Source organism: Physella acuta, unplaced genomic scaffold (assembly GCF_028476545.2).
Source record: "Physella acuta isolate Inbredline_101_S28 unplaced genomic scaffold, ASM2847654v3 ptg000919l, whole genome shotgun sequence".
Taxonomy (NCBI): domain Eukaryota; kingdom Metazoa; phylum Mollusca; class Gastropoda; family Physidae; genus Physella; species Physella acuta.
Genome location: NW_026732436.1, coordinates 4,028 through 31,935, shown reverse-complemented (window position 1 = coordinate 31,935; position 27,908 = coordinate 4,028). Strand labels below are relative to the sequence as shown.

Genomic DNA, 27,908 nt, shown 5'->3' with positions numbered 1-27,908 from the left:
CATATTTTTTTGGTGTGTTCCGAATGACGCATCTCAAAATGACGTTTTAGTTTTGAAGATTTCATAGATTCGTGACTGAGAACACCTTTGTACAGAAATTCTTCTAAATATTTATGTTTTTTTTCAAATTACTAAGGTTTAGTATACCAGTTGGCGACCCCCCCAGAAAGACCTTCGCGACCCCCAAGGGGGTCGCGACCCCCAGGTTGGGAACCCGTGGTGTAGAGAAACCTATAAACTCTCAGTTCAGATAGTTAACGAATTTCTGGAATATGCCGCCCAGTCTTTGATAAACTGATAGAAAATAAGTGGTCCAGTATTTGACCATTGAGTTTTAGACATAATTTACCAGTTTTATATATAAGTAGGGCCAGTCTTTAACTGACCTTATTATTACGATGCGAACTGGATTTGTGAACATGACAAACCAAACCTCACTTCAATCACACTTTGTAGCACCACTTTTGTACAGCGACAATAACACGAGACACGACGACACACCCTACACCACACACCACACAGAATACACGATACACCACACACCACACAGGATACACGAATGTTATATCACTTGTTTTGTAAGTGCCCGACTTAGTATAACCACAGCTAAAACATCTCTAAGAATGTCACTCAGTCATAGACACCTTAACACAAAACGATACAAACAGATTGAGAAATAAACAGCCAAACAAGCTGACCACTATAAAACCGTCAAACAGAGGGGAAAAACAACATATAAACAGGCTAACAAAAATAAGACGTCTCTACTAGCATGAGACCCTCCCCCCCCCCCCGCCTACTTTATCCCCCCCCCCCCCCTCCCTGTCACTGTATATAAATTGGGCGAACATCTCTAACTCTGGTTTCAGCTTGCCGGTGTGGGTTGAGAAGCTGATGATGAAAGCATCTCACTGGTGTTGGCGTGGCTCAAATGTCAGACCTCAGGTTGGCGCGGGCCGGCTTCCATTGTAAGCCGCAGACACCTCAGTTAATTCCTGCAGCTCCGCGGGTTAGGGTTAATACAGGGGGATGAAGTGTATCAAGTTTCCATCGACAATGGCGCCCTCGACTCCCAGCGGTCACCCCCGCCCCTCCCCCCTGCTCACCACCAAGGTGTGATGTCTGTATTGCCGTGAGCCTGTAAATGCCAATAGGTTTCTCGTGTGCGGGGTATCGTAGTCTCGCCGTGACGCGTTCGTTTATCTGCAGGTCAAACCCGTGACACGGTGTCTAGAGGTGCACCAATGCGCACCATCTAGCGCTCGATGCGCGGTGTCTAGAGTTGCATCAATGCGCACCATCTAACGCTCGTTGTGCGATGTCTAGAGGTGCACCAATGCGCACCATCTATCGCTCATTGTGCGGTGTCTAGAGGTGCACAATCTATCGCTCGTTGCCCGGTGTGTAGAGGTGCATCAATGCGCACCATCTAACGCTCATTGCGCGGTGTGTAAAGGTGCACCAATGCGCACCATCTAACGCTCGTTGTGCGGTGTCTAGAGGTGCACCAAAGCGTACCATCTAACGTTCGTTGCCCGGTGTGTAGAGGTGCACCAATGCGCACCATCTAAAGCTCATTGCGTGGTGATTTTCTCAGATATGATTTGGACATTAAGTAACCCGCTAACGAATTGAGGTTTTTAATAAATGTTAACATTTTTTTATGGTTTTACACAGCTTCAAAGACATGAACATCAATTGTATATATAGTAATTAAATGGAGAAAATAAAATAGCATAAGAACTAGACTAAAATAAGTGTGCAAACTCGGTTTCTTTTGACTGTTTAGTTTACTGTAATAATATTAACAGAAGTAACTTTAATTAAATAAAGGATATTTTTAATTTTTTAATGCTCGATATTAACACAAGCGTATTATTATATAAGTTGGGTTGTAAAATTAGCAAAGTGATACAAGAAAAAGAAAATAGAGTTTTAAAAAAATGGAAATGAACAATGTCACTTTGATATAGTAATGATTTGGCTAAGTTAGTTCTAATTGTATTTTATCTTATAGAATTATTATGAACCAAATGCGTGCATTTTTTTAATAGCATTTTAATTCCCAATATTGACACAAGCGTATTATTATATAAGTTGGTTTGTAAAATTAGCAAAGTAATACAAAAAAAAAAAAGAAAAGAGTTTTAAAATAAACCGGGAGTGATCTCCCCTAAACTTTCTCGAATATTCTAATATAAAACTACGAGGGATGGCAACTCAGGACATAGAAAATATTTGTAATCCATTTTTAATTACTTAAACTTTTTATAACAGAATGGAATCTTGTAAAAAAAGAATTGCACACCAAGTGAATGCCTAATAAAATGTGCATAATAGTGCGCAATATTATGAGTACTTTATAATTAATTTACATGCGTTTTTTTTTGAGAAATCGGAAATAGCGTAAATTAGTACTTCCGGTCAACGGAAATTACTCAAAATTTGACAGAAGGTAGAGAATTAGATCTTTTACTTACACGTGAAATTTCATTTATCTATCTGAAATAGTACTCAAGTGATAGGCTTTTGAAAAATTCAAAGTAGAAAAAGTACCACTTCCGGTTATTGGAAATCGCTCAAAAGTTGATATGGATCTACGATTTTGATAAAATACTTATATATGAAATTTCATTATCCTAGCTGTAACGGTACTCAAGTAATCGTGTTTACACACAGACACACAGACACACACACACACACACAGAGACACACAGACATACGGACAAGATTGCAAAATTATGTTTTTCCGTATCAGTGAGGTAAAACTTCGAGATTTGTAAAAATCGATTTTTTTTTCTGCACGATTACAATACTTTCTCTATACTTCGTATATACGAGAAAGAAAAAATGGAAGTGAACAATGTTACTTTGATATTATAATGATTTGGCTAAGTTATTTTTAATTGTATTTTATCTTATAGAATGTGTTTTGAACCAAATGCGTGCCGTGAAGGAAGTGGTGATTGGAGGATGGGGGAGGGGTGGAGTGGGGTGCTAAGTTGGAGAAAATCTTTCATAATGGGAGTGTAGGGAGTTGAAGCCCTACACTGGGGCGTTGTTTGGTCCAAAACTACAAGGAAAGTTCATTTTTAAAAAATAATGCAAGATTTGATCTACATATCGAGACTAAAATTAAACTAAACAAGAAAAAATTCTCATCTATGGCGGAAAGGAAATGAACATTTTTTTAAAGCTAGAATTATAAATAACCAAGAATAACATTAAACCCAAACTTTGTTTTTGTTAAAATAGTTTGAAGTGGAAGCAATATGTCAAAAAACTGCCCAATCCACAATAAAAAAAAACACTTTCATAAATATATATATATATATATATATATATATATATATATATATATATATATATATATATATATATATATATATATATATATATATATATATATATATATATATATATATATATATATATATATATATATATATATATATATATATAATTTACTACATTATTTATCTTTAAGTTGTTTCAACAATCAAGGTGTCGACCCAAAATATCATCTCATTCCAGTTTTCCCCACCTATCAATACGGTGTCGACCCAAAATATCAGCCAACTTTTGTTTCCCATCATTCGATACGGTGTCGACTCACGACATCAACCCCGTTAGTTTACCCACCTATCAATACGGTTACGGTGTCGACCAAAGTCATCAACCCCGTTAGTTTACCCACCTAGAAATACGGCGTCGACTCACGACATCAACCCCGTGTGTTTACCCACCTATCAATACGGTGCCGACTCACTACATCAACCCCGTTAGTTTACCCACCTATCAATACGGTTACGGTGTCGACCTAAGACACCAACCCCGTTAGTTTACCCATCTGTCAATACGGTGTCGACCCAAGACATCAACCCCATTAGTTTACCCACCTATCAATACGGTGTCGACCCAAGACATCAACCCCGTGTGTTTACCCACCTATCAATACGGTGTCGACCCAAGACATCAACCCCGTTAGTTTACCCACCTGTCAATACGGTGTCGACCCAAGACATCAATCCCGTGTGTTTACCCACCTATCAATACGTTGTCGACTCACGACATCAACCCCGTTAGTTTACCCACCTATCAATACGGTGTCGACCTACGACATCAACCCCGTGTGTTTACCCACCTATCTATACGGTGTCGACTTACGACATCAACCCCGTTAGTTTACCCACCTATCCATACGGTGTCGACTCACGACATCAACCCCGTGTGTTTACCCACCTATCAATACGGTTACGGTGTCGACTCACGACATCAACTCCGTGTGTTTACCCACCTATCAAAACGGTGTCTACCCACGACACCAACCCCGTTAGTTTACCCACCTATCAAAACGGTGTCTACCCACGACACCAACCCCGTTAGTTTACCCACCTATCTATACGGTTACGGTGTCGACTCACGACATAACCCCATATGTTTACCCACCTTTCGACCCACTTCGTTGTTGTGCAGGTTCATCAGGTTCCTGACGTTCTTGCCGTTCTGCGAGGCCACGGTCTCTGGGGCGTCAACAAACGTCTTGCTGAACCACAGGCCGTAGTTGACGTTGTCGCTACATCCTCCCCACTTCCAGCCCTCGACGTCAGCCTCGCCGTACCTGCAACAGACAGCACCCATGTCTTAATACAGGCTTTATGGCATTCTGCTATAGGTTTTGTAGGAACAGTTCAGCACTGAATGGGTGGTATTTTTAGTAACATATTTGTAAACTTTAAAAGAATTATTGTTTATAATAACACTGCCACAGGTAAGTTCAACAGGTAAGTACCACAACTGCAAGTTACCTGGACACGCTACCACAGGTAAGTACCACATGTAAGTACCGCAAGTAAGGACCACAACTGAAGGTTACCTGGGACACACTACCACAGGTAAGTACCACATGTAAGTACCACCAAGGAAAGTTACCAGGGCACACTACCACAGATAAGTACCACAGGTAAGTACCACATCTGAAGGTTACATGGACACAGGTAAGTACCACAGGTAAGTACCACAGGTAAGTACCACATCTGAAGGTTACATGGACACAGGTAAGTACCACAGGTAAGTACCACATCTGAAGTTTACCTGGACATAGTACCACAGGTACATACCACAGGGAAGTACCACAGGTAAGTACCACAACTGAAGGTTACATGGACACAGGTAAGTACCACAGGTAAGTACCACAGGTAAGTACCACAGGTAAGTACCAAAGGTAATTACCAAAGGTAAGTACCAAAGGTAAGTACCACATGTGAAGGTTACCTGGACACAGTACCACAGGTAAGTACCACAGGTAAGTACCACAGGTAAGTACCACAGGTAAGTACCACAGGTAAATACCACAGGTAAGTACCACATCTGAAGGTTACCTGGACACACTACCACAGGTAAGTACCACAGGTAAGTACCACAGGTAAGTACCACAGGTAAGTACCACAGGTAAATACCACAGGTAAGTACCACATCTGAAGGTTACCTGGACACACTACCACAGCTAAGTACCACAGGTAAGTACCACATCTGAGTTACCTGGACATATCACACGAGCAGTCTGTGAGGTTCCCAACCGAACAAGCCTGGGTCACCGAGTGCACGACCCCTGCACTGAGTACTGCATACACGAAGGCTGTCTCTCTCGTACCTGCAACAGACAATGTAAGAGTGGTGGTTATGTAAGAGATGTTAGTGGTGTACCTGAAACAATGTAAGAGACGTAAGGGGTGTACCTAAATCAGACAATGTAAGAGATGTAAGGGGTGTAACTGAAACAGATTATGTCATTGATTTAAGGAGGTGCAATACATTTCAACACGTGTGTATCATCATTACATTTCATCACTTCTCTATCAGTGTTCCCTCTAAGCTGCGCGGCTGCGCGGCCGCGCAGCACTTACAAATATGCCGCGCAGACATTTTCTGATGCCGCGCACAGATTATCAGAACGTCGGGCAAGTCTGATTCACTAAAAACAAATTGTGGTCAGTGGCTTGAATTAAGCGACATTTTTAGTGCCTGTTTTGCTAAACAAACAGTCTTTGTGTTTGACTGGCCTGGACCAAGCTGATACTTAATGTTTCTGACCTCGGTTGTCATAGCACAGGTCTAGTTTATGACTTGCCTCTCACCTGAGCGGGGTACCGACCTAATGTCTGGGTGACACTCCCTCTGCTTGATTTAATGGTTTACCCCAAAACTGACCGCAGCACTGACACCTAATACCTAAAAGGGATTGCGGCTACTGGCTGACCATGCAAGGTTTTTTTTATTGCCACTGCCCTCCCCCATCTCCCAACCCCACCCATTTCCTTGATACTTTGACGATTTACCCAAGTCAGATGCAAATTCTACGCTACTAGAGGTGGAGGTGTTTTTGCTTTTTGGTTTAAGGATTTATATACTTTATATATCCAATTCTTGGGATCATTACGTGCACCTGGATTGAACTGTTTCAGTGTTCACAAACAGGTTTGGTAAATAAGGAATAAAAGTTTACTACTCTGTGCTATTTGAAAATGTTGAAAAGAAAAATGTGTGTAACAAGCGGTAAAACAATGCAGCAAAAAAAAAAGCGAGAGATTCGTTTAAACTGAAATGTATAAAAGTTAAAGTAGTAATAACCGATACGCCCGATTCAAAGAATGTTGAATTAGGAAGCATCTATGAATATTCAGATGAGATTGTACTGAAGTGTAAGTTCTGTGCTGCTAGTGCGTGTAACAAAACCAACAAAGACAACGAATTCGTCACAGGAAAGCGTTGGGAATCATGGAAGCTTGACTACTGTAAACGTCATTTATTGTCTCGTGTTCACGTAGAAAATGTTGCGATTGTGTACAACCGCTCAAATGTGACTGGTCTTAAACGTCTGCTGGTTGAAACTAACAATGAGCGAGAAGAACGAATTGAACAAAATGAGCGCCAGCGTTCAAACGAGGATCAAGTTCGAATCCTAATGGATAATGTTCTTCTCGCCATTAGGATGAACGCCTTGATGCTGTCGGTACAACTGATTCATAACCACATGGGGAAGTATGCTTCTATACCAGACAGTTGGCGAAGTAAGAACTACGCCTTTGAGTTTGTTGAAGCAATCAACAAGGTGGTTGTAAAGAACATACTGACAGAACTTCGAGTAGCATAGTTTCACACGCTTATAGTTGATGAAAGTACTGACATAACTGTACATAAAATGCTAATCCTTTATTTTAAATTTCGTCCAGTCAATTCTTTACTCTACAAAACCGTTTTTGGTGGGATAATTCAGCTTACTGCATGTGATGCCTCAGCTCTGGAGGCAGCCATAACACACTACTACACTGAACATCAACTTGACATGAACCGCATGGTAATGATAACATCAGACGGGGCATCGGTTATGTTAGGCCGTAGGAAGGGATTAGCTGCTTTACTGAAGGCTAAGGTCCCCCATCTCGTTGAACAGCACTGTGTTGCTCATCGAGAAGACTTGGCACTTTCTGACGCTTGGAAAGATGTTAATTTGTTTAAAAATATTGAGGTTCTCTTACGCACAGTTTACACTTTATTTAGTCGATCTTCCTTTAAAAAGGGCGCACTTGAAGAATTGGCCAAGGTGCATGATATGGATGTAATTTCTTTTCGACCAATTCATGAAGTTCGTTGGTTGTCACGTCACTTTGCTGTCAGTGCTTTGGTTAGAAATCTTGATGTTTTAGCTGCCTACTGTGAAGAACAAGTCCAAGACTGCAATGATCCTGTTTGTTGTTATATTTTGAAATCATTAAGAGATCCCCTGTATCAAGTTGCTCTGTATACCGTTAATGATGTATTAACTGAATTAGCTAATCTATCAATGTTGTTGCAGCGAAGTAATTTATCATCTATTGAAGCACATCAATTTTGCATTTCTAATATACGCAAATTAGAAGCACAATACCTGAGTGAAGATGTTTATTGGAATGATAAAGCCAAGAAAATTTTGAATGAGAACGTAGGAATCGACACAAGACAAATCATACAGTTTATACGATCAGTATGCGATCATTTAAATGTAAGGTTTCCAGCAGATGAACTTCAGTTTTGGTCAGCTTTTGATCATACTGGTTTAAAAAATTGTGCATTTGAGTTTGGCGTCAAAGAAATTAAAGAACTGTGCGGAAAGTACAAAGATGTGTTACAAACAACAAATGAAGAGTCAATTATCACGCAATACAATGACTTCAAATTTCAGATCAGCGAAAAACTCAAATCAGGTTCAGTAAATTCACTATCCGAAATCGCAGGAGTTGCTTTAAACGATGAACAATTTAGCTCACTGGCAAAGTTAATTGACATATGCTGTACTTTTCAAGCATCCAGCGCTGATTGCGAGCGAGGTTTTAGTCTTATGAACAGCATTAAAGTGCAAGCACGAAATAGACTTGAAGCCACACATTTGGGAAATCTAATGCGAATTAAATTATATCTAAATGCTGGAGAGGATGTGGATTTAAACAAAGCATATAAGGTGTGGAAGCAAGGCAAGGTTAGACGCGAGAAATTGCAATGAATGCCCCTGAAAGGTTAGCTAATTTTGTTTTCAAGTCAGCTTTTTAATATGGTTAACATGTAAAACTGTCGTATTTGTATTACCGTTATGGTATTAACATTATTAACATGATTGCATTACACTAACATAGTAAGTCGACCACATAACCTGTTGTCTAAGTATAACTCTGAAAGTTTCTATTGCGTATTTTATTTAATTTTGATGGGATTCGTATCTTCTTTTAATTGCAATAGTTTCACTAGTCCTACACATTATTCTATTAATTTATCAAAATGCATGCCTTCATTACTCTGCTTAATTGCAAGCCTAAACATACATATTAACTTGCCCAAGTCATTTTTAGCACCGCGCACACAACATATTTTTTGCACACACACTCTTAGTCCTTAGAGGGAACATTGTTCTCTATCCTCATTTCATTTCTCTATCATCATCACACATGTACCACAACCCCACACCATTTAGCACCTCCGCTTGTTTCTATGACCTCAAGTGGCCCTATATGTGTTTTGTATGTGTGTACAATACGAATCCGCCCAAACAATTTCCGTGTACCTTACTAGACTAGGCTATCTCTCGTAAACACCGATACAAATATTTGGAACCTGAAACAAAACAAAATCCCTCCTCGTTTAGCCAACGTCTCCACCCTATAGCCGAGCGTAGACGGAGGGTCGGGGTGATCAATGATATCTTCAGCATCACCCCGGGGGTCAGCAGACCGGGACCGGTCGCTGTCTCCGGGTCCATTACGGAACAAACGCCGTAAGCTGGCGAGACGCCGCCGGTCGCGGGGAGAGCGTTAGGAGAGCGCGCGCTCCGAGCGGTGCGGGTCAGCGGCTACCATCAAGATTGACCCACGCCCGAAGGGGGCTGGTCGCGAAACGTCATGTGACCAGCAAGACACGCAGACGTGAGAACTGGGTCGCGAGCGGCGAGCAGGGTGTCACACGGGCGACTTGTTAATCCACGCAAGTCACGCGGGCTGGGGCGGGACGGTCACGTGACGGAGCTGGCCAACCGCGACGGGGGAGATAAATTAATTCTCAATTTTTTCACCCCCCCAGTCAAAAGTTTAAACATGGCCGCGGGTAAGCCTGGCGTAATCTCCTGTCATTTGTCTACCATTAGTTTTTAATATCTAGGCTTGATTTTCTTGATAAACGTTTGCGCCCATCTTGATTATCTTTCCATTTGTCATTTATAAAGTGAAGGAGATATATACTCCGGGGGTTGGGGGGGGAGTTGAGGGAAGCATTTCCAGAATTTTTTTTCACCTCCACGCATGGAGAAGTTCTGGGCGCGTCGTTTATTACCGGTGGGGGGGGGGGGGCGGTTATGGTTGGGGGTGGGGATTCTTTCAAATTCTTGCTGTTCTGCTTGGTTAAAGGCTGATTTTTACCTCAACAGTTTATGGAGCCCTCGGACCTCACAAAATGTTCGGGTCGTCCGCGATCTATAGGTGATAAAACTCGGCGCGGCCCGGGGCATACGGGGCAAGCCAGCTATTAAAACCCGGGGGGACGCAGCGAGGGGTGGGCCGTGGAGGGGGCTGATGCTTTTGTCGCGGGGCGCGTATGAGAATGAACGTCTACCACACCGCCCGGCAAGCATACGCCTGACAAAGAGCAGGTAAGTGGTAAATCATATTTCCCTGTGTACGGTCGGCCGTTTGTTGTGGTTATAGGTTCACGACGGGGTGGTAAATGGGGGAAATGTACGGAGTCAAGGACAGCACAATGCTACTGTCCTAGTACCGTATGGAGCTGTCCTAGTACCGTATGGAGCTGACCTCAGTACCGTATGGAGCTGCCCTCAGTACCGTATGGAGCTGTCCTCAGTACCGTATGGAGCTGCCCTCAGTACCGTATGGAGCTGTCCTCAGTACCGTATGGAGCTGCCCTCAGTACCGTATGGAGCTGTCCTGACTACCGTATGGAGCTGTCCTCAGTACCGTATGGAGCTGCCCTCAGTACCGTATGGAGCTGCCCTCAGTACCGTATGGAGCTGCCCTCAGTACCATATGGAGCTGTCCTCAGTACCGTATGGAGCTGCCCTCAGTACCGTATGGAGCTGTCCTGACTACCGTATGGAGCTGTCCTCAGTACCGTATGGAGCTGCCCTCAGTACCGTATGGAGCTGCCCTCAGTACCGTATGGAGCTGCCCTCAGTACCATATGGAGCTGTCCTCAGTACCGTAGGGAGCTGTCCTCAGCAGTGGCGTAGGCGGGGGGGGGTTAGGGGGGGGTCATAACCTCCCCATAGACCCCTCGGTATATATCTATATATATAAAGCAAAGTGGTCAGGTGCCCGATAGGGCACTTCCCGGCGCCGCAGGCGCGTCAAATTTGGCACGATGGTGCCTTTGGGCGATAGAACACGAGGGCCGGTGACGGTTGGCCGAAAAGTCTACGGAGAGTGGGTCAAAACTGACCTTGACTGACCGGCGCCTTATATGGGCTATATTACGAAAAATAATTTCCTCCGACGACCCCCCTTGATATTTTGTGAAGTGGTAGAAGAACACCTAGGGGTGTCACAAAAAACTCGGCATATCTGGGAAAACTTCGTAAAGCGGTCAAAACTGACCAGTTGTATTTCCCTATATAATCTTTGTATTTTATGGGAAAAACAGAGGGTCATTTCAACGCAGACTTTAGGGTACTTAAGCTCAGTATATCTGGCTAATTTTTTGCATGGTCATAGGTCAATGGCTTGGCCTTTAGGGAAAACTGTCGGTTACACTCAAAGCCCTCGACGAGGGCTAAAAGGTGACCGCGAGTGAAATTCTCTTTATATGAGCTATATTACGAAAAAAAATTTCCTCCGACGACCCCCCTTGATATTTTGTGAGGTGGTAGAAGAACACCTAGGGGTGTCACAAAAAACTCGGCATATCTGGGAAAACTTCGTAAAGCGGTCAAAACTGACCAGTTGTATTTCCCTATATAATCTTTGTATTTTATGGGAAAAACAGAGGGTCATTTCAACGCAGACTTTAGGGTACTTAAGCTCAGTATATCTGGCTAATTTTTTGCATGCTCATAGGTCAATGGCTTGGCCTTTAGGGAAAACTGTCGGTTACACTCAAAGCCCTCGACGAGGGCTAAAAAGTGACCGCGAGTGAAATTCTCTTTATATGAGCTCTATTACGAAAAAAAAATTCCTCCGACGACCCCCCTTGATATTTTGTGAGGTGGTAGAAGAACACCTAGGGGTGTCACAAAAAACTCGGCATATCTGGGAAAACTTCGTAAAGCGGTCAAAACTGACCAGTTGTATTTCCCTATATAATCTTTGTATTTTATGGGAAAAACAGAGGGTCATTTCAACGCAGACTTTAGGGTACTTAAGCTCAGTATATCTGGCTAATTTTTTGCATGCTCCTAGGTCAATGGCTTGGCCTTTAGGGAAAACTGTCGGTTACACTCAAAGCCCTCGACGAGGGCTAAAAAGTGACCGCGAGTGAAATTCTCTTTATATGAGCTCTATTACGAAAAAAAAATTCCTCCGACGACCCCCCTTGATATTTTGTGAGGTGGTAGAAGAACACCTAGGGGTGTCACAAAAAACTCGGCATATCTGGGAAAACTTCGTAAAGCGGTCAAAACTGACCAGTTGTATTTCCCTATATAATCTTTGTATTTTATGGGAAAAACAGAGGGTCATTTCAACGCAGACTTTAGGGTACTTAAGCTCAGTATATCTGGCTAATTTTTTGCATGCTCCTAGGTCAATGGCTTGGCCTTTAGGGAAAACTGTCGGTTACACTCAAAGCCCTCGACGAGGGCTAAAAGGTGACCGCGAGTGAAATTCTCTTTATATGAGCTATATTACGAAAAAAAAATTCCTCCGACGACCCCCCTTGATATTTTGTGAGGTGGTAGAAGAACACCTAGGGGTGTCACAAAAAACTCGGCATATCTGGGAAAACTTCGTAAAGCGGTCAAAACTGACCAGTTGTATTTCCCTATATAATCTTTGTATTTTATGGGAAAAACAGAGGGTCATTTCAACGCAGACTTTAGGGTACTTAAGCTCAGTATATCTGGCTAATTTTTTGCATGCTCATAGGTCAATGGCTTGGCCTTTAGGGAAAACTGTCGGTTACACTCAAAGCCCTCGACGAGGGCTAAAAAGTGACCGCGAGTGAAATTCTCTTTATATGAGCTCTATTACGAAAAAAAAATTCCTCCGACGACCCCCCTTGATATTTTGTGAGGTGGTAGAAGAACACCTAGGGGTGTCACAAAAAACTCGGCATATCTGGGAAAACTTCGTAAAGCGGTCAAAACTGACCAGTTGTATTTCCCTATATAATCTTTGTATTTTATGGGAAAAACAGAGGGTCATTTCAACGCAGACTTTAGGGTACTTAAGCTCAGTATATCTGGCTAATTTTTTGCATGCTCCTAGGTCAATGGCTTGGCCTTTAGGGAAAACTGTCGGTTACACTCAAAGCCCTCGACGAGGGCTAAAAAGTGACCGCGAGTGAAATTCTCTTTATATGAGCTCTATTACGAAAAAAAAATTCCTCCGACGACCCCCCTTGATATTTTGTGAGGTGGTAGAAGAACACCTAGGGGTGTCACAAAAAACTCGGCATATCTGGGAAAACTTCGTAAAGCGGTCAAAACTGACCAGTTGTATTTCCCTATATAATCTTTGTATTTTATGGGAAAAACAGAGGGTCATTTCAACGCAGACTTTAGGGTACTTAAGCTCAGTATATCTGGCTAATTTTTTGCATGCTCCTAGGTCAATGGCTTGGCCTTTAGGGAAAACTGTCGGTTACACTCAAAGCCCTCGACGAGGGCTAAAAAGTGACCGCGAGTGAAATTCTCTTTATATGAGCTCTATTACGAAAAAAAAATTCCTCCGACGACCCCCCTTGATATTTTGTGAGGTGGTAGAAGAACACCTAGGGGTGTCACAAAAAACTCGGCATATCTGGGAAAACTTCGTAAAGCGGTCAAAACTGACCAGTTGTATTTCCCTATATAATCTTTGTATTTTATGGGAAAAACAGAGGGTCATTTCAACGCAGACTTTAGGGTACTTAAGCTCAGTATATCTGGCTAATTTTTTGCATGCTCATAGGTCAATGGCTTGGCCTTTAGGGAAAACTGTCGGTTACACTCAAAGCCCTCGACGAGGGCTAAAAAGTGACCGCGAGTGAAATTCTCTTTATATGAGCTCTATTACGAAAAAAAATTTCCTCCGACGACCCCCCTTGATATTTTGTGAGGTGGTAGAAGAACACCTAGGGGTGTCACAAAAAACTCGGCATATCTGGGAAAACTTCGTAAAGCGGTCAAAACTGACCAGTTGTATTTCCCTATATAATCTTTGTATTTTATGGGAAAAACAGAGGGTCATTTCAACGCAGACTTTAGGGTACTTAGGCTCAGTATATCTGGCTAATTTTTTGCATGCTCCTAGGTCAATGGATTGGAATTTAGGGAAAACTGTCGGTTACACTCAAAGCCCTCGACTAGGGCTAAAAAGTGACCGCGAGTGAAATTCTCTTTATATGAGCTCTATTACGAAAAAAAAATTCCTCCGACGACCCCCCTTGATATTTTGTGAGGTGGTAGAAGAACACCTAGGGGTGTCACAAAAAACTCGGCATATCTGGGAAAACTTCGTAAAGCGGTCAAAACTGACCAGTTGTATTTCCCTATATAATCTTTGTATTTTATGGGAAAAACAGAGGGTCATTTCAACGCAGACTTTAGGGTACTTAAACTCAGTATATCTGGCTAATTTTTTGCATGCTCCTAGGTCAATGGCTTGACCTTTAGGGAAAACTGTCGGTTACACTCAAAGCCCTCGACGAGGGCTAAAAAGTGACCGCGAGTGAAATTCTCTTTATATGAGCTATATTACGAAAAAAAATTTCCTCCGACGACCCCCCTTGATATTTTGTGAGGTGGTAGAAGAACACCTAGGGGTGTCACAAAAAACTCGGCATATCTGGGAAAACTTCGTAAAGCGGTCAAAACTGACCAGTTGTATTTCCCTATATAATCTTTGTATTTTATGGGGAAAACAGGGAATTTTCAACACAATTTTTAGGTTACTTAACCTCTGTACATCATGCTCATGTTTTGCATACACTTCTATAGATGACTAGGCCCTATGGAAAAACTGTTGGTCAGACTCAAAGCCCTCGACCAGGGCTAAAAGATGACCGCGAGTAAAATTCTCCTTATATGAGATGTATATAAATAAATTGACGAACGATCCCCTTAAAATTATTTGAGGTCGTAAACCGACCCTGGAGGATAACAAAAAAACTTTATTTCCGTCGGAAAAAAGCCATTGTAGTCGTTAAATATGTTTATTTATCGTATTTTCTTGGTTTAAAAAAAGAAAACAAAGACATACGTCACTCGGTCTATTTTCAAGGGAGGTAACCTATTTAAATAATTATTTTTCAAATAATTGTATACTATTTTAAACAGAAACAGAAAATGACAAAGTATAGCATTTGCTTTAGTAAAAAATTAAGTTACCAATTAAGCTACGTATCATAATTAAATTTAAAAAATAATTTTAAAAGTCAATGTAATAGAAATTTTTGAATATACTGTTCATGGAACCTCTGTAGTTCTATTTCCATTTTAGTTATAAATTGCGTACTTTCAAATAATTTCTTTCAGAAAAGATGATAAGCAACAATCAACAACATCTTCTCTAAAATTAGCATTACTGTTTAAATTTAAGCACTCCATACCTCATCCATCACTAAATAATTAGTATTCAAATTATCAACAAATGCTTTTGAAAACCTAAGCGAAGCTAGGCAGTATGCCTAGTATATATATAAAGTATGAGGGGGGGGGGTGCAAATCGAAAGTTTGAGGGGGGGGGGGTGCAAATCGAAAGTTTGTCCCCGGGTAAAAATTGGACCCCCCCCCCCTTGAGGCGATCCATAGTGCCATCCTACTGTCCTGAGTAATGTATCGTAATAACCTGTGTACCTTTGGTACTATCTTGAGTACCGTTGATACTATCCTGAGTATCGTTAGTACTATCCTGAGTCCTGAGTACCGTATGGGACTACCTTGAGTACCGTATGGAACTATCCTGAGTACCGTTAGTACTACAGTACCGTATGGTACTATTCTGAGTACGAACTGGATCAGGCAACTGCTGGGCCCGTGTTATTTTCAAGCAGATATAGACGGCCTATATTCTTCTATAGCTGACCACCTCAGATAAACATAACAAATGGATGAGAATTGATTAATTACATTACCAGCTGGAAATACACTGTGAGACTAATTGTCAACCAAGATGAGCCAAGAGAAATTTAATTTTATCCCATCAGAAATTAATTTAAAATGTTAAGAAAAAAATAACTCAAATTATTTGACCAGATGGAACTAATTGCGTGGTCAAGCTTAGAGTCAATTATTTGACTGATGGTGTCGTCAGATGTACTTGGTTTAGTTTTATCCATCTGGATCAAATATTGGGAACGTTCTTGGAAATTATATCACTTAAAAAAATTACATGAATCCCTTGGCAGATGAGGCTCCATTTCTAGGGACGGAAACCTTCATCTAGGAGAGACAACTCTAAAATCGAACAACTACTGCCTTGTAGTTTGTTCTTGATTGGAAAATGATGTGGAAACAAATACAAAAAGAAATGCAGGCTGAAATCGGAGTCAACGCCCTATTTGGCGCATAACAAGTTGACACCGGGCATACGTAGATGTGTTCTATGAAATCTCTTCCAACATTACAAGTCAAAACGAAGAGTAAGATAAAACCCTAGCATTCTGAAATACTTTTAATACGCTCATTCGATTTATCTACCGGCACTGTCACGTGGTTCCCGTCGGCTATGACCATGATGACTGCTAGTCCAGTAGGAGTTATGTCCCTGCAATCATGGGGCGCCATAAACCACCCTCAACCAATCATTCTCACATTCATTAACCAGTTGGACTGGGGGGGGGGGGGGACTAGCGACCGGACACTACTGGTGGTGGGAAGTGGGCTGTTAGTTTTTTAAAGTCAAACAGGAAAAAGTTTCCAGTCAGTGAGTTAAATAATTGTTTCAGGTTAAAACATTGATTTTTTTTAAAAAATTGACTTTTGTTGTTTTCTTACTGAGGAAAAGGAGGAATCTGTTGGAAGATATATGTGCATCATATAAACACGTGACCAGTGTATCACGTGATGGTTTGGCCCGTAGGTCACGTGATGGTTTGGCCCGTAGGTCACGTGATGGTTTGGCCCGTAGGTCACATGACTGTACCACGTCATCGCAACCTGACACACACATTGATGACCGATTAGGTAATGGAAGTGGCAGATAGAAATCAAACATCAGATATATCATGCCATCAAATATATCATGCAATCAAATATATCATGTAATCTAATATATCATGTAATCAAATATATCCTGGAAACAAATATATCATGTAATCTAATATATCATGTAATCAAATATATCCTGGAAACAAATATATCATGTAATCTAATATATCATGTAATCAAATATATCATGGAAACAAATATATCATGCAAGCCTTAAGTGTTATCAAACGTCTAACACTTTCCCACATTTTCATAACGCCCTGGCCAAGACGATTTGCACACACTTAAGTGCGCATGTACGGCCCACCCTAGGGAGCCAAGCATGAGCCACTCATTTTTTCGGCTCCACGGCTCTGATCTTTAACAAAATCAAAGACCAACGCGCGCTCCGTGAGATAGGGTTCACATCAAAATTTGAAAGCAAGTAAAAATGTGAAAACTATTTTAATCCAGAAAGCACCCCGTCCCCTCCACCCACTATACGTATCATTGCCGGCCCCACTGTCTGCAGTACTCACTAATCTTCTCCGCTAACTATATCACCTCGCCTCGTATTGAGATATCTATGGCGCGTCAACACGCGAGCCAGCCTCGGTTTGATCTGTAAATATCTAAATTTAGATTTTACGAGCGCCAATAAAATTGAAGTTATCGCCGCGCAGATGATCCGGATAGGCAAGCAGTGGTAGACTCATCAACAGCACGCGGCTCCGGGCGAGCTAAAAACAACGGCTCCTGGTGGCTCATTAGCTGTTTACAAAACACAACCTGCTGAGTCGATCTGTCGGGGAACATGCAGGCTATAAAGGGATGATCAAGACGAATTTGTACCTAATATTCAGGGGTGGGGGGGGGGGGGGGGGGGAAGCTGTGGGGAGAATATTTTTTTAAACAGCATTTTAAGACAAAATAACACATGTATAGCAAATGTTTATGTATTTCGTGAACATTTATGTAGAAAATAGCACATGATTTTCATGAGCATTTTTATATACAGTTTTCAATTTTTTTTAAATTTTAATAACCACTTATAATTTTAAGATCATTTTAAAAACATATGTTCACAAGAGGCAGTTTGGAAAAACTGTAGAAAAACATTTGGGAAAAATGTAAAAATGTCATAGTTACAAATTGTTTCCAACATTTGTACCTAATATATAAAGGGATGATCAAGAGGAATTTGTACCTAATATTTAAAGAGACGATATAAAGGAATTTGTACCTAATATTTAAAGGCAACACCAATAAGAATTTGTGCCCAATATTTAAAGGCAACACCAAGAAGAATATGTGCCCAACATTTAAAGGCAACAGCAATATGAGTTTGTACCTAATATTTAAAGGCAACACCAAGAAGAATTTGTGCCCAATATTTAAAGACAACACCAATAAGAATTTGTGCCCAATATTTAAAGGCAACATCAATAAGAATTTGTGCCCAATATTTAAAGACAACACCAATAAGAATTTGTGCCCAATATTTAAAGGCAAGGCAACACCAAGAAGAATTTGTGCCCAATATTTAAAGACAACACCAAGAAGAATTTGTGCCCAATATTTAAAGACAACACCAAGAAGAATTTCTACCTAATATTGAAAGACAACACCAAGAAGAATTTGTGCCCAATCCAATATTTAAAGGCAACACCAAGAAGAATTTGTGCCCAATATTTAAAGGCAACACCAAGAAGAATTTGTGCCCAATATTTAAAGGCAACACCAAGAAGAATTTGTGCCCAATATTTAAAGGCAACACCAAGAAGAATTTTTGTGCCCAATATTTAAAGGCAACACCAATAAGAATTTGTGCCCAATATTTAAAGGCAACACCAAGAAGAATATGTGCCCAATATTTAAAGACAACACCAAGAAGAATTTTTGTGCCCAATATTTAAAGGCAACACCAATAAGAATTTGTGCCCAAATATTTCTGACTTGCTTTTATCGGACACACTCTGCAGTTGTGCTGGATATTCTTGTAGACCCCCCCCCCTCTATTTACACCGAGCAAGGGGGGGGGGTCGGGGGAGGGATGGGGAGTGGATAAGGTGTTAAGGGTCTAATGGGAAAGGGTTGGGTTTGTCGGACGGGAGGGGTGGGGTGTAAGTATTTAGTACCGACACGGGAGAGAGCGTATGGCTTGTTTGTAGTTTTTTCAGCGCATGAGAAGGCGGACATCAAAGAAAACACTCTATCTAAAATTGTGTTCGGCGAAAGGCCAGGTCGCCAGATATAGGGTTAATTATGCTAATTACCAGGGGCGGCCTAAACCCTGGCCTCCAGTGGCGTAGAACAATAAATAATTAGATTATGCTCGTGAATACAGATTGATGTCAGGATGCAAATATTTCTGAGGTGTTCTAGAAAATTCTAGACACTAACTGATCTAAAATAAATTTTTTCTCTTCGAAATACAACTCACCGCCATTACACAGAACGAAGGGACACAACCTAAATTATTTCCCTTTGTTAATTATTAATGCTTATTATAATCAATGCTTTTGAATTCATTTATCGAATTGGTAAGATTGTTAGAATAGAGTTTGAGGTATTTTAATACACCATTAAAATATTATTTTCAATGTTTTCTGTTAATAATCTTTAAAAACTTTGACACTAAAGAATTAATGAAACATAACATTTTGGTAACATGTTATCAGGTGTGTGTGTGTGTATGTGTGTGTGTGTGTTCCCATGTGTATTTATGTGGTAGTAGTGTGATACAATGTGATACACCTGACTGATGAAGAATACCTCATCTCAGTCACATAACTGAATGACTGATCGCTTATACTCGATCCCATTATCTCCCTTTTGTTATTGAATACAGCCATTTTAAAATTTATTTTAATGACTTATTAGACTGAAAATTAAATATTTATTCGTTGCAATCGGATATAATTTTACCTGAAAGGATTAAAGAAATCGCGCCATTAGAAACGGATCAAAATTGAGTTACAAGATTTGACTGCTAACAAATCCACCGACAGAAAAAGTTTGTAATCAAGTCTACTCACAGCGCATCAGTAATAGGAGAGATTTTTTTTTTGGGGGGGGGGGGGGATAGAGTTTGAGACAAGTCTAAGATACGGACTAGGGTTGAATCTAAGTTAAGTCAGTTAAACGTGTTGTACTGAGCCGCTCGTTACCGGCTTATACCTTACACAATTGTGTTCGTGTGTTCTCTAATTACCGCCGGCTACAAGAAACCCCAACACGACCGCACATATACCTATCTACTTCCTCTCTACTACACAAACCTGGTTCACGTGTTCTCTAATTACCGCCGGCTACCAGAAACCTCAAAAAAGAAAAAAAAACCCACAACAACATGTGAATCCAGTAAATAAAAACGGCGAGCATCAAAGTGGACGTTTATGACAGACCAAGCTTTCGCCGGCAGCCGGCAGCAGCCGAAGCTCTCGCCGGCCGACCGGCTGTAGCGATACACTTAACGGGCCGGTCTTTGTGCGACTGCTCCCCGCCGCGCCCCCCGCTTTATCACCCCCTTTATCAGTCATTAATGGGGGGAAAAGGGGAGAGTATTCCAATTTAAAGAAAGTTAATGAAAGAAACAAAATGACGGGGGAAGATTCACAAACTCACAGTCATGAGTTAGTAGGTATTTGAGATCATTTCAACTTCCCATTGCTTTGCGGAGAATTTTCATGAATTCTCATGCCTTATAAATGTCTCACTTTTCAAATCACTTACAGTATCTTATTCTCATCTAAGTTATTTAAAATACACTGATTTTTAAAATTATAAATTTAGAAAAAAATTTTTTCTTTAATTAGTACAATTTAATACGTCGTTGAAATGGAACGTAACTTTTTACAAATGTATACTATTATGTGTGACGTCTACTATTATGTGTGACGTCTACTATTATGTGTGACGTCTACTATTATGTGTGACGTTGACTGCCGTGTCAATTAGTTTATTGCCAGGTACGCACACATCTGACACGCACGCGTCAACTTCTGAAAATTCCGTGTAGAAACACGGAGGATATGGTAGATTACAATACGTTAGCCTCTAATCTAACCATAACCGTAACTCTATATCTAGTTCAGCCCCAAATCTAACCCTAACACAACCGTAACTCTATATCTAGTTCAGCCCCAAATTTAACCATAGCCCTAACGGTAACCCTATCTCTAATTCAGCCTGAAATCTAACCACAGTCTTAACCGTAATTTGTATCATCGCGACTCCCTTAAAACACTAAAAATAACTTGGCGCCCCACCCCAGTTGATAAAGCTTCATTTGTAAGTATTATATCAAATGTGTAGCTCTGTATCAATTTTTCAGCGATTTCCGACAACCGGAAGTCTAACTTATACTACTTTTAATTTTTTTAAAGCCTATAACTTGAGTACTGATAAACCAAATTGCACATATATGTAAAATATCTATAAATTATTTATAAAATCTTGACCGTTGACCGGAAGTAGTACCTTACACGATTTCCGATTTCTCAAAAAAAACGCAAATGAATTTATGAAGTTCCGCACTATTATACACGCAATATTTGCTGTTCACTTGGCGCGCAATTCTTTTTTTTTTCTACGAGAATCTATTCTATTTTTAAAAAGTTTAAGTATGTAAAAAAAACTGATTAAAAGGCATGTCTATATCCCGAGTTGCCATCTAGCGTAGTGTTATATAAGAATTTTCTAGAAATTTTAGGGGAGATCACTACCGCTTTATTTTTTTCAACACAATGTGACTAGAGAAAGCCAATACACAAACTGGTATTCCCCTATCTAAAAAATAAATAAATAGTCGACTCCGAGATTTCTTCACACCGGAACTACGTCACAGAGGACAATACACGAGCAAGCTGGCGTCACAGGGTGCGGGGGATGAACGGCCGCACCCCCCACCACGGGGCACATTCGCTGCACCCGGCGGTACCATAACTCAGCTAATTAGCTTTCTGAAGGAGAAAATAACAGTTTGATGAATGCTGCCGGCAATAATCCCCCTGCATTATATCAAGTTCTAATCACAAAATACATCTATAACCTCGTTTATTGATAGCACTACCCCCTCCCCACACACACATCCACACACACTCCCACACACCCACACTCCCACGTTTGCGGTAGGTCACTGGCAGAGACTGTGAGGCGAAACACGTGCTAACACAACTCAGCCTTTCATTACACCTTGTGATACTGCAGGCTTTTATTCTTGATATCTCACACGGCGCAAAGGGATGCAACTATTATCAAAGGGATGCAACTATTATCAAAGGGACGGAACTGTCAGCGAAGGGACGCAACTGTAAACCAAGGGACGCAACTTTTATCGTGTCTCTATAGTTAACCTTTAGGTTCATGCTTGTTCTATGCTAATTACCGGCAAATGGAGCTGAAAGCTACACGTGATCCTGGGATATATAGTTGGCATGAGGTGGTGGATATTTAAACCGGCTAGTGACTTAACGAAGATAAAAGCCGTTCCGGCTAGGCATCGCCCTGGCTATGATAACCAACAGAAAACAAATCATGGCAAATTTTTTCCGTCGACCATAGAAGTAACAATATAAAAAAAAAAACATCATAACTTATAATTAGATAATTTGACGTTAGATTTCTATATTTTAAAATAAAAACGTTGATAAAAGTGAGATTTTATTTAAGCACTAAAATGAAGAAAATAAAATTATACGACTGTTTACTAAAAATAAGCCAATATATTTTGATACCAGAATATCTGAAGCGAACATTTTCCGTCAGTTGGATCTCGATGAAACGATTCGTAGACTTTATCTCTACGTGTTTAATGATGCGGAACGATCGTCTGGGGACCGAGTGTTGGCGAGTCTGTAACTAGCTGGTGAGTGACTCGGGCACGTGCGGGAGGAAAACACCAAACATCGAGATTTCCGTTTAACACGTCGATTGGCGCTGGAATCGGTTCGATTTCTAGTTATCGTTGTTAGGTTGATTACATCGAAGAATCGAATCGATACAAAACTGTTGCACATTTAGAGGTCTGTCCTAAGAATATGATGAAACAAACTCACATAAAGTCACACACCGACCAACTCGTGAAATAAATGTATACACAAACACAAATAAATTCACATACACTCCCACCACTCACAATCATCATCACACACATTCTCACATACAAACTCACACTTAATTACCAATGAATACATACGTGCGCGCAAACATTATATGGATTTGCAAATACATAATACTATGCATATACGTTTATATATATATATATATATATATATATATATATATATATATATATATATATATATATATACACACACACATAAACACACACACACACACACACACACACACACACACACACACACACACATATATATATATATATATATATATATATATATATATATATATATATATATATATATATATATATATATATATATACATATATATATATATATATATATATATATATATATATATATATATATATATATATATATATATATATATATATATATATATATATATACATATAATATGTATTTCAATATTCGTTAATTATTACCATAGAGTTCATCGAGTGTATTATGACAAGGACGAGAGAAAGAAAGTGAATAAGACCCCCCCCCCCCCCAGAACTATTCGATTCTTGCATTGCCGTGCGAGCAGGTAAACCGACGGGCCAGCGATGACGGGCTACACCTTGATGCGCCGGGGCTCGGGCTTGACTCAAAGGGGAAACAATTAAAGCCCAATTGATGCGGATGGTTTCTACATTTATAAACAGCTCAACATCAGAGGGCTTTTCGTTTCCCGTGTCTGCATCACAGGAGATGGGTTTCACGTGCTGACCCCCCCCCCACCCCCACCACACCGCACACACCCCCGCACTACACAATTTAAACCAGAGTTTTTACCCCAAGGTAAACAAGCGTAAAAATTAATTTGGATTCATTTCTAGTTGTGTCTTAGCACAGTTGGTGTCTTAGCACAGTTGGTGTCTTAGCACAGTGTCTTAGCATTGTTGGCATTTTTACGCTGTTAGTGTCTTAGAACTGTTGGTATCTTAGCACAGTTTATATATATATATATATATATATATATATATATATATATATATATATATATATATATATATATATATATATATATATATATATATATATATATATATATATATATATATATACAACTGGACTATCACTCCGACTTTATCTACGCATAACATCATCAAGCAGAATGCTAAGATTGTCTGTCTGCGTGTTTGCCTGTAGTCTTTCCGTCCGTATGTCTGTCTATGGTATGTCTGTCTGATGCAATGCCCATGTTTACCTACAGCTCTGTATACTGTATGTCTCTTAGACTTTGTCTTACTCTGTATGTGTTTGTCTGTCGGTATGTATGTTTGTCCACCTGCAAGTGTCTCTGTATGGATGTCAGATGTCTGTCTGTGAGAGTGTCTGTCTAATGTCTGTCTGTCTGGCACACCTAGGTGTACCACTTGTGTGTTGCCTTCATCAACCAGGTAGAAGCTAGTGTTTATGTGGGCGTTGACAGTCTCGTGTGGGGGGGGGGGGGTGATGGGGTGGCGGGGTGTTGGGGGTGGTGAGGTAGCGGGGTATAAGGGGGTGGTGAGGTGGCGGATTATTGGGGGTGGGGGTGTCGGGGTATAGGGGGGTGAGGTATTGGGTGTGGCGGGGTGTTGGGGTGGTAGGGTGACGGATGATCGGGGGTGGTAGGGCGGCGGATTATCGGGGGTGGTAGAGCGGCAAGTTATCGGGTGTGTTGAGGTGGCTGGGTATAGGGGGTGGTAGGGTGGCGGATTATCGGTTGTTGGGGAGTGGTGGGGGTGCATATGGGCGTGCAGATGGGAGTGGGGATGTGATAAAACCTTCTGAAGATAATCTCCATAGTACAGATACGATGCTAGATTTATACATTGTCGTCGCCTAAGTTGCCAAGTTAGCCAGTCAAAACCCTCTAACCTCGAACCAAACATTTCGTTTGCTACGTTGGGCGAGACAGTGACATTATTTACTCCCAGCTCAGTCCCCAACAGGGGTAGGCGTATAACCCGTAAACAACACCCAGAAAACAGAAGAGCTCTCCGTAAAGAATGATTACAAATGTTGAGTTCATCCGGCTACCCCGAACAAGTTGGGTTATAAATAGCCTCAATCTGATTCAATCATATATGTAGGGCCGCGCGCAATATTAATGATCCGTGACGGGGTAGGTTTGGAAAGGGGGAGGGGCGGCGTCAAGGCAGTTTGGGAGGTGTTGGTACACACGAGCTTCGTGTAATATTAACAGCTTTTTTATGTTAATCAGAGGCGAACTGTTCATTCATAAAGTATGAGCAGGCCTGGTGTGTAGGGGTGGGGTGGAGGGCAGTGTTTAGAAAGTAAAAGGTCGTTTTTTTGTTTGGCCTTTCTCTCACTCAGGCAAGACGTTGTAACGTTTAACACGGGCCTTGTAGGGCTATGTTGTGCCTGTAGCTGGGCCTCTAGCTGGGCCTGTAGCTGGCCTCTAGCTGGGCTTGTAGCTGGGCCTGTAGCTGAACCTCTAGCCGGGCCTGTAGCTGGGCCTCCAGCTGGGCCTCTAGCCGGGCCTGTAGCCGGGCCTGTAGCCGGGCCTGTAGCTGGGCCTGTAGCTGGGCCTCTAGCTAGACCTCTAGCCGGGCCTGTAGCTGGGCCTCCAGCTGGGCCTCTAGCCGGGCCTGTAGCCGGGCCTGTAGCCGGGCCTGTAGCTGGGCCTGTAGCTGGGCCTCTAGCTAGACCTCTAGCCGGACCTGTAGCTGGGCCTGTAGCTGGGCCTCTAGCCGGGCCTGTAGCCGGGCCTGTAGCTGGGCCTCTAGCTAGACCTCTAGCCGGGCCTGTAGCTGGGCCTCCAGCTGGGCCTCTAGCCGGGCCTGTAGCCGGGCCTGTAGCTGGGCCTGTAGCTGGGCCTGTAGCTGGGCCTTTAGCCGGGCATACAGCCGGGCCTGTAGCTGGGCATACAGCTGGGCCTCTAGCTGGGCCTCTAGCCAATTAAACTTTTAATTTTAAGTTATTTTAATTTGACCAAGATAATTAGATATGATTAAAATGTCTTGGAAGGAGAGACGAAGCCTGCCTATGTTTATAAGGACAGTAAAGTTGACTTGGATTCTTGTATCAAAGATTTGGTCGAAAACAGCAATTGATATAATTTTTGTTATGGGATAAGCTAAAAGTTATAAAAACTAATAATCCTAAAAAAAAAAAAAATTAATAAAAAAAAAACGCCATTCCGTGATGGAATTTGAAAGTTTTGGAGGCTATCTTTCTGTCAAAGAAATTTAGAAAAATTTAGAGGCTGTTTCCGTAAAAGACGATGTTCGGGATCAATAGCTTAACCTACAACCTTATTGTCCATAAAATATTCCAGTAAAAGTAAAACAAAAAATCTTTAAAAACAAATTATCCTCCAATATTTAAATCGTCGGGAATAATGATAGAAAGTTTAATTAGAATATTCAAGACTACAATATGCTAGGTTTTAAATTTTTTAACTAGACTCTAGACACACGGGATCCTGAACTCTATTTTTAGAAACATGTTTAAAACCTAAAAATAGTAACATGAATGTATTCAAAGTTTTCTAAGAACTGCCAAAAATGCCTAAAAATAGTAACATGAACTCACTCCAACCTTTTCTAAGAATCGGCCCAAAAACGGTGTAGTTCTTCTGGGTGGTACAATTCCAGCGCTCGAACCGGAACTGGCTCTGGCACTCTAGTATTCCTCGCTTGGCGCCCTCGCTGATGCACATCAACGACTGGGGGTTGTCCTTGCAGACTTGCAGCTGCTGGTGCACGAGACCCGGGACCTCATTGCACGAGCTGTCATGTAGCGAGCCGGCCAGCGAGGCCACGCCGAGGTACCTGGGGCAGAGGAAAGTTGGGTCAATTACATCGACAATTTACAGGATTAATTTACATCTGCAATGTATATGTTCAACCATTTACATGCTCAATTTACATCTTCAATTTACATCTACAATTTACAGGCTCAATTTACATCTTCAATTTACATGCTCAATTTACATCTTCAATGTATATGTTCAGTCTACATCTCCAATTTACAGGCTCAATTTACATCTTCAATGTATATGTTCAACCATTTACATGCTCAATTTACATCTTCAATTTACATCTACAATTTACGGTCTCAATTTACATCTGCAATTTACATGCTCAATTTACATCTTCAATTTACAGGCTCAATTTACATCTTCAATTTACAGCTACAATTTACAGGCTCAATTTACATCTTCAACTTACATCTAAAATTTACAGGCTCAATTTATATCTGCAATTTAAACCTGCAATTTATATGCATTTTATATGCATTTTTCATGTTCAGTTTACGTGTTCAATAATTTACATGCTCCTTTTACACGCTCAATTTACTTGTTCAATCTACATGTTCAGTTTGCATGTTCAATTTACATACTCAATTTACATGTTCCACTTACATTCCCAGTTTACATGTTCAATGTATATGTTCCGTTATTTTACCAGCGCAATCAATTGCCATGTTCATTCAAAGTACATATTTAATTAATGTATGCCCTTTATGTTCATATTCAATTTCAGTTTTTTTATACTCTAAATACTTCTAATTAGCTTTGTTATAAAAAAGGTAGAGTTTGATATAGTGTGAGGTAGTGTGAGGTAGAGTGAGATAGTGTTAGGTAGTATCTGGTAGTGCGAGGTAGCGTGAGATAGTGTAAAGAGATAACAAAAAACAGCCAAGCTAATGATAATAAGTTTGCAGTTATTTCATCCTCTCTCCAAATAATTAAAATAATATACAAACTACATTGTCTGCCTATTCCCTAACTAAACCATAATGCTATAGAAAACAAAATCACGTTTATATCTTAGAAAAAAATTATTGAAATTTTAAATAAAACAAACCTAATGATTATTTCTATTAAAATGCTTTAAAAAAAAAAATAATTCGTTTTCTTTATTAAAAGCATTGGTCGCCAAAATGTGAACAAGATTTCATGAGTTATT

General features: G+C 40.7%; 1 protein-coding gene across 3 annotated transcripts in view; it reads right to left on the bottom strand.

Annotated features, from left to right (window-relative positions):
- LOC131953398 (protein Wnt-16) overlaps positions 1-26,768 on the bottom strand; it is a gene marked incomplete at its 5' end in the record, with an annotated part of 52,448 nt that extends 25,680 nt beyond the window's left edge. For 2 of the 3 annotated variants that reach the window (XM_059316560.1, XM_059316559.1), the window contains 3 exon segments: positions 4,450-4,621; positions 5,542-5,653; positions 26,530-26,768. In XM_059316560.1, the coding sequence (XP_059172543.1) occupies positions 4,450-4,621; positions 5,542-5,653; positions 26,530-26,768 (523 nt within the window). 3 annotated transcript variants of the gene reach the window in all.
- Positions 26,769-27,908: the final 1,140 nt, after the last annotated feature.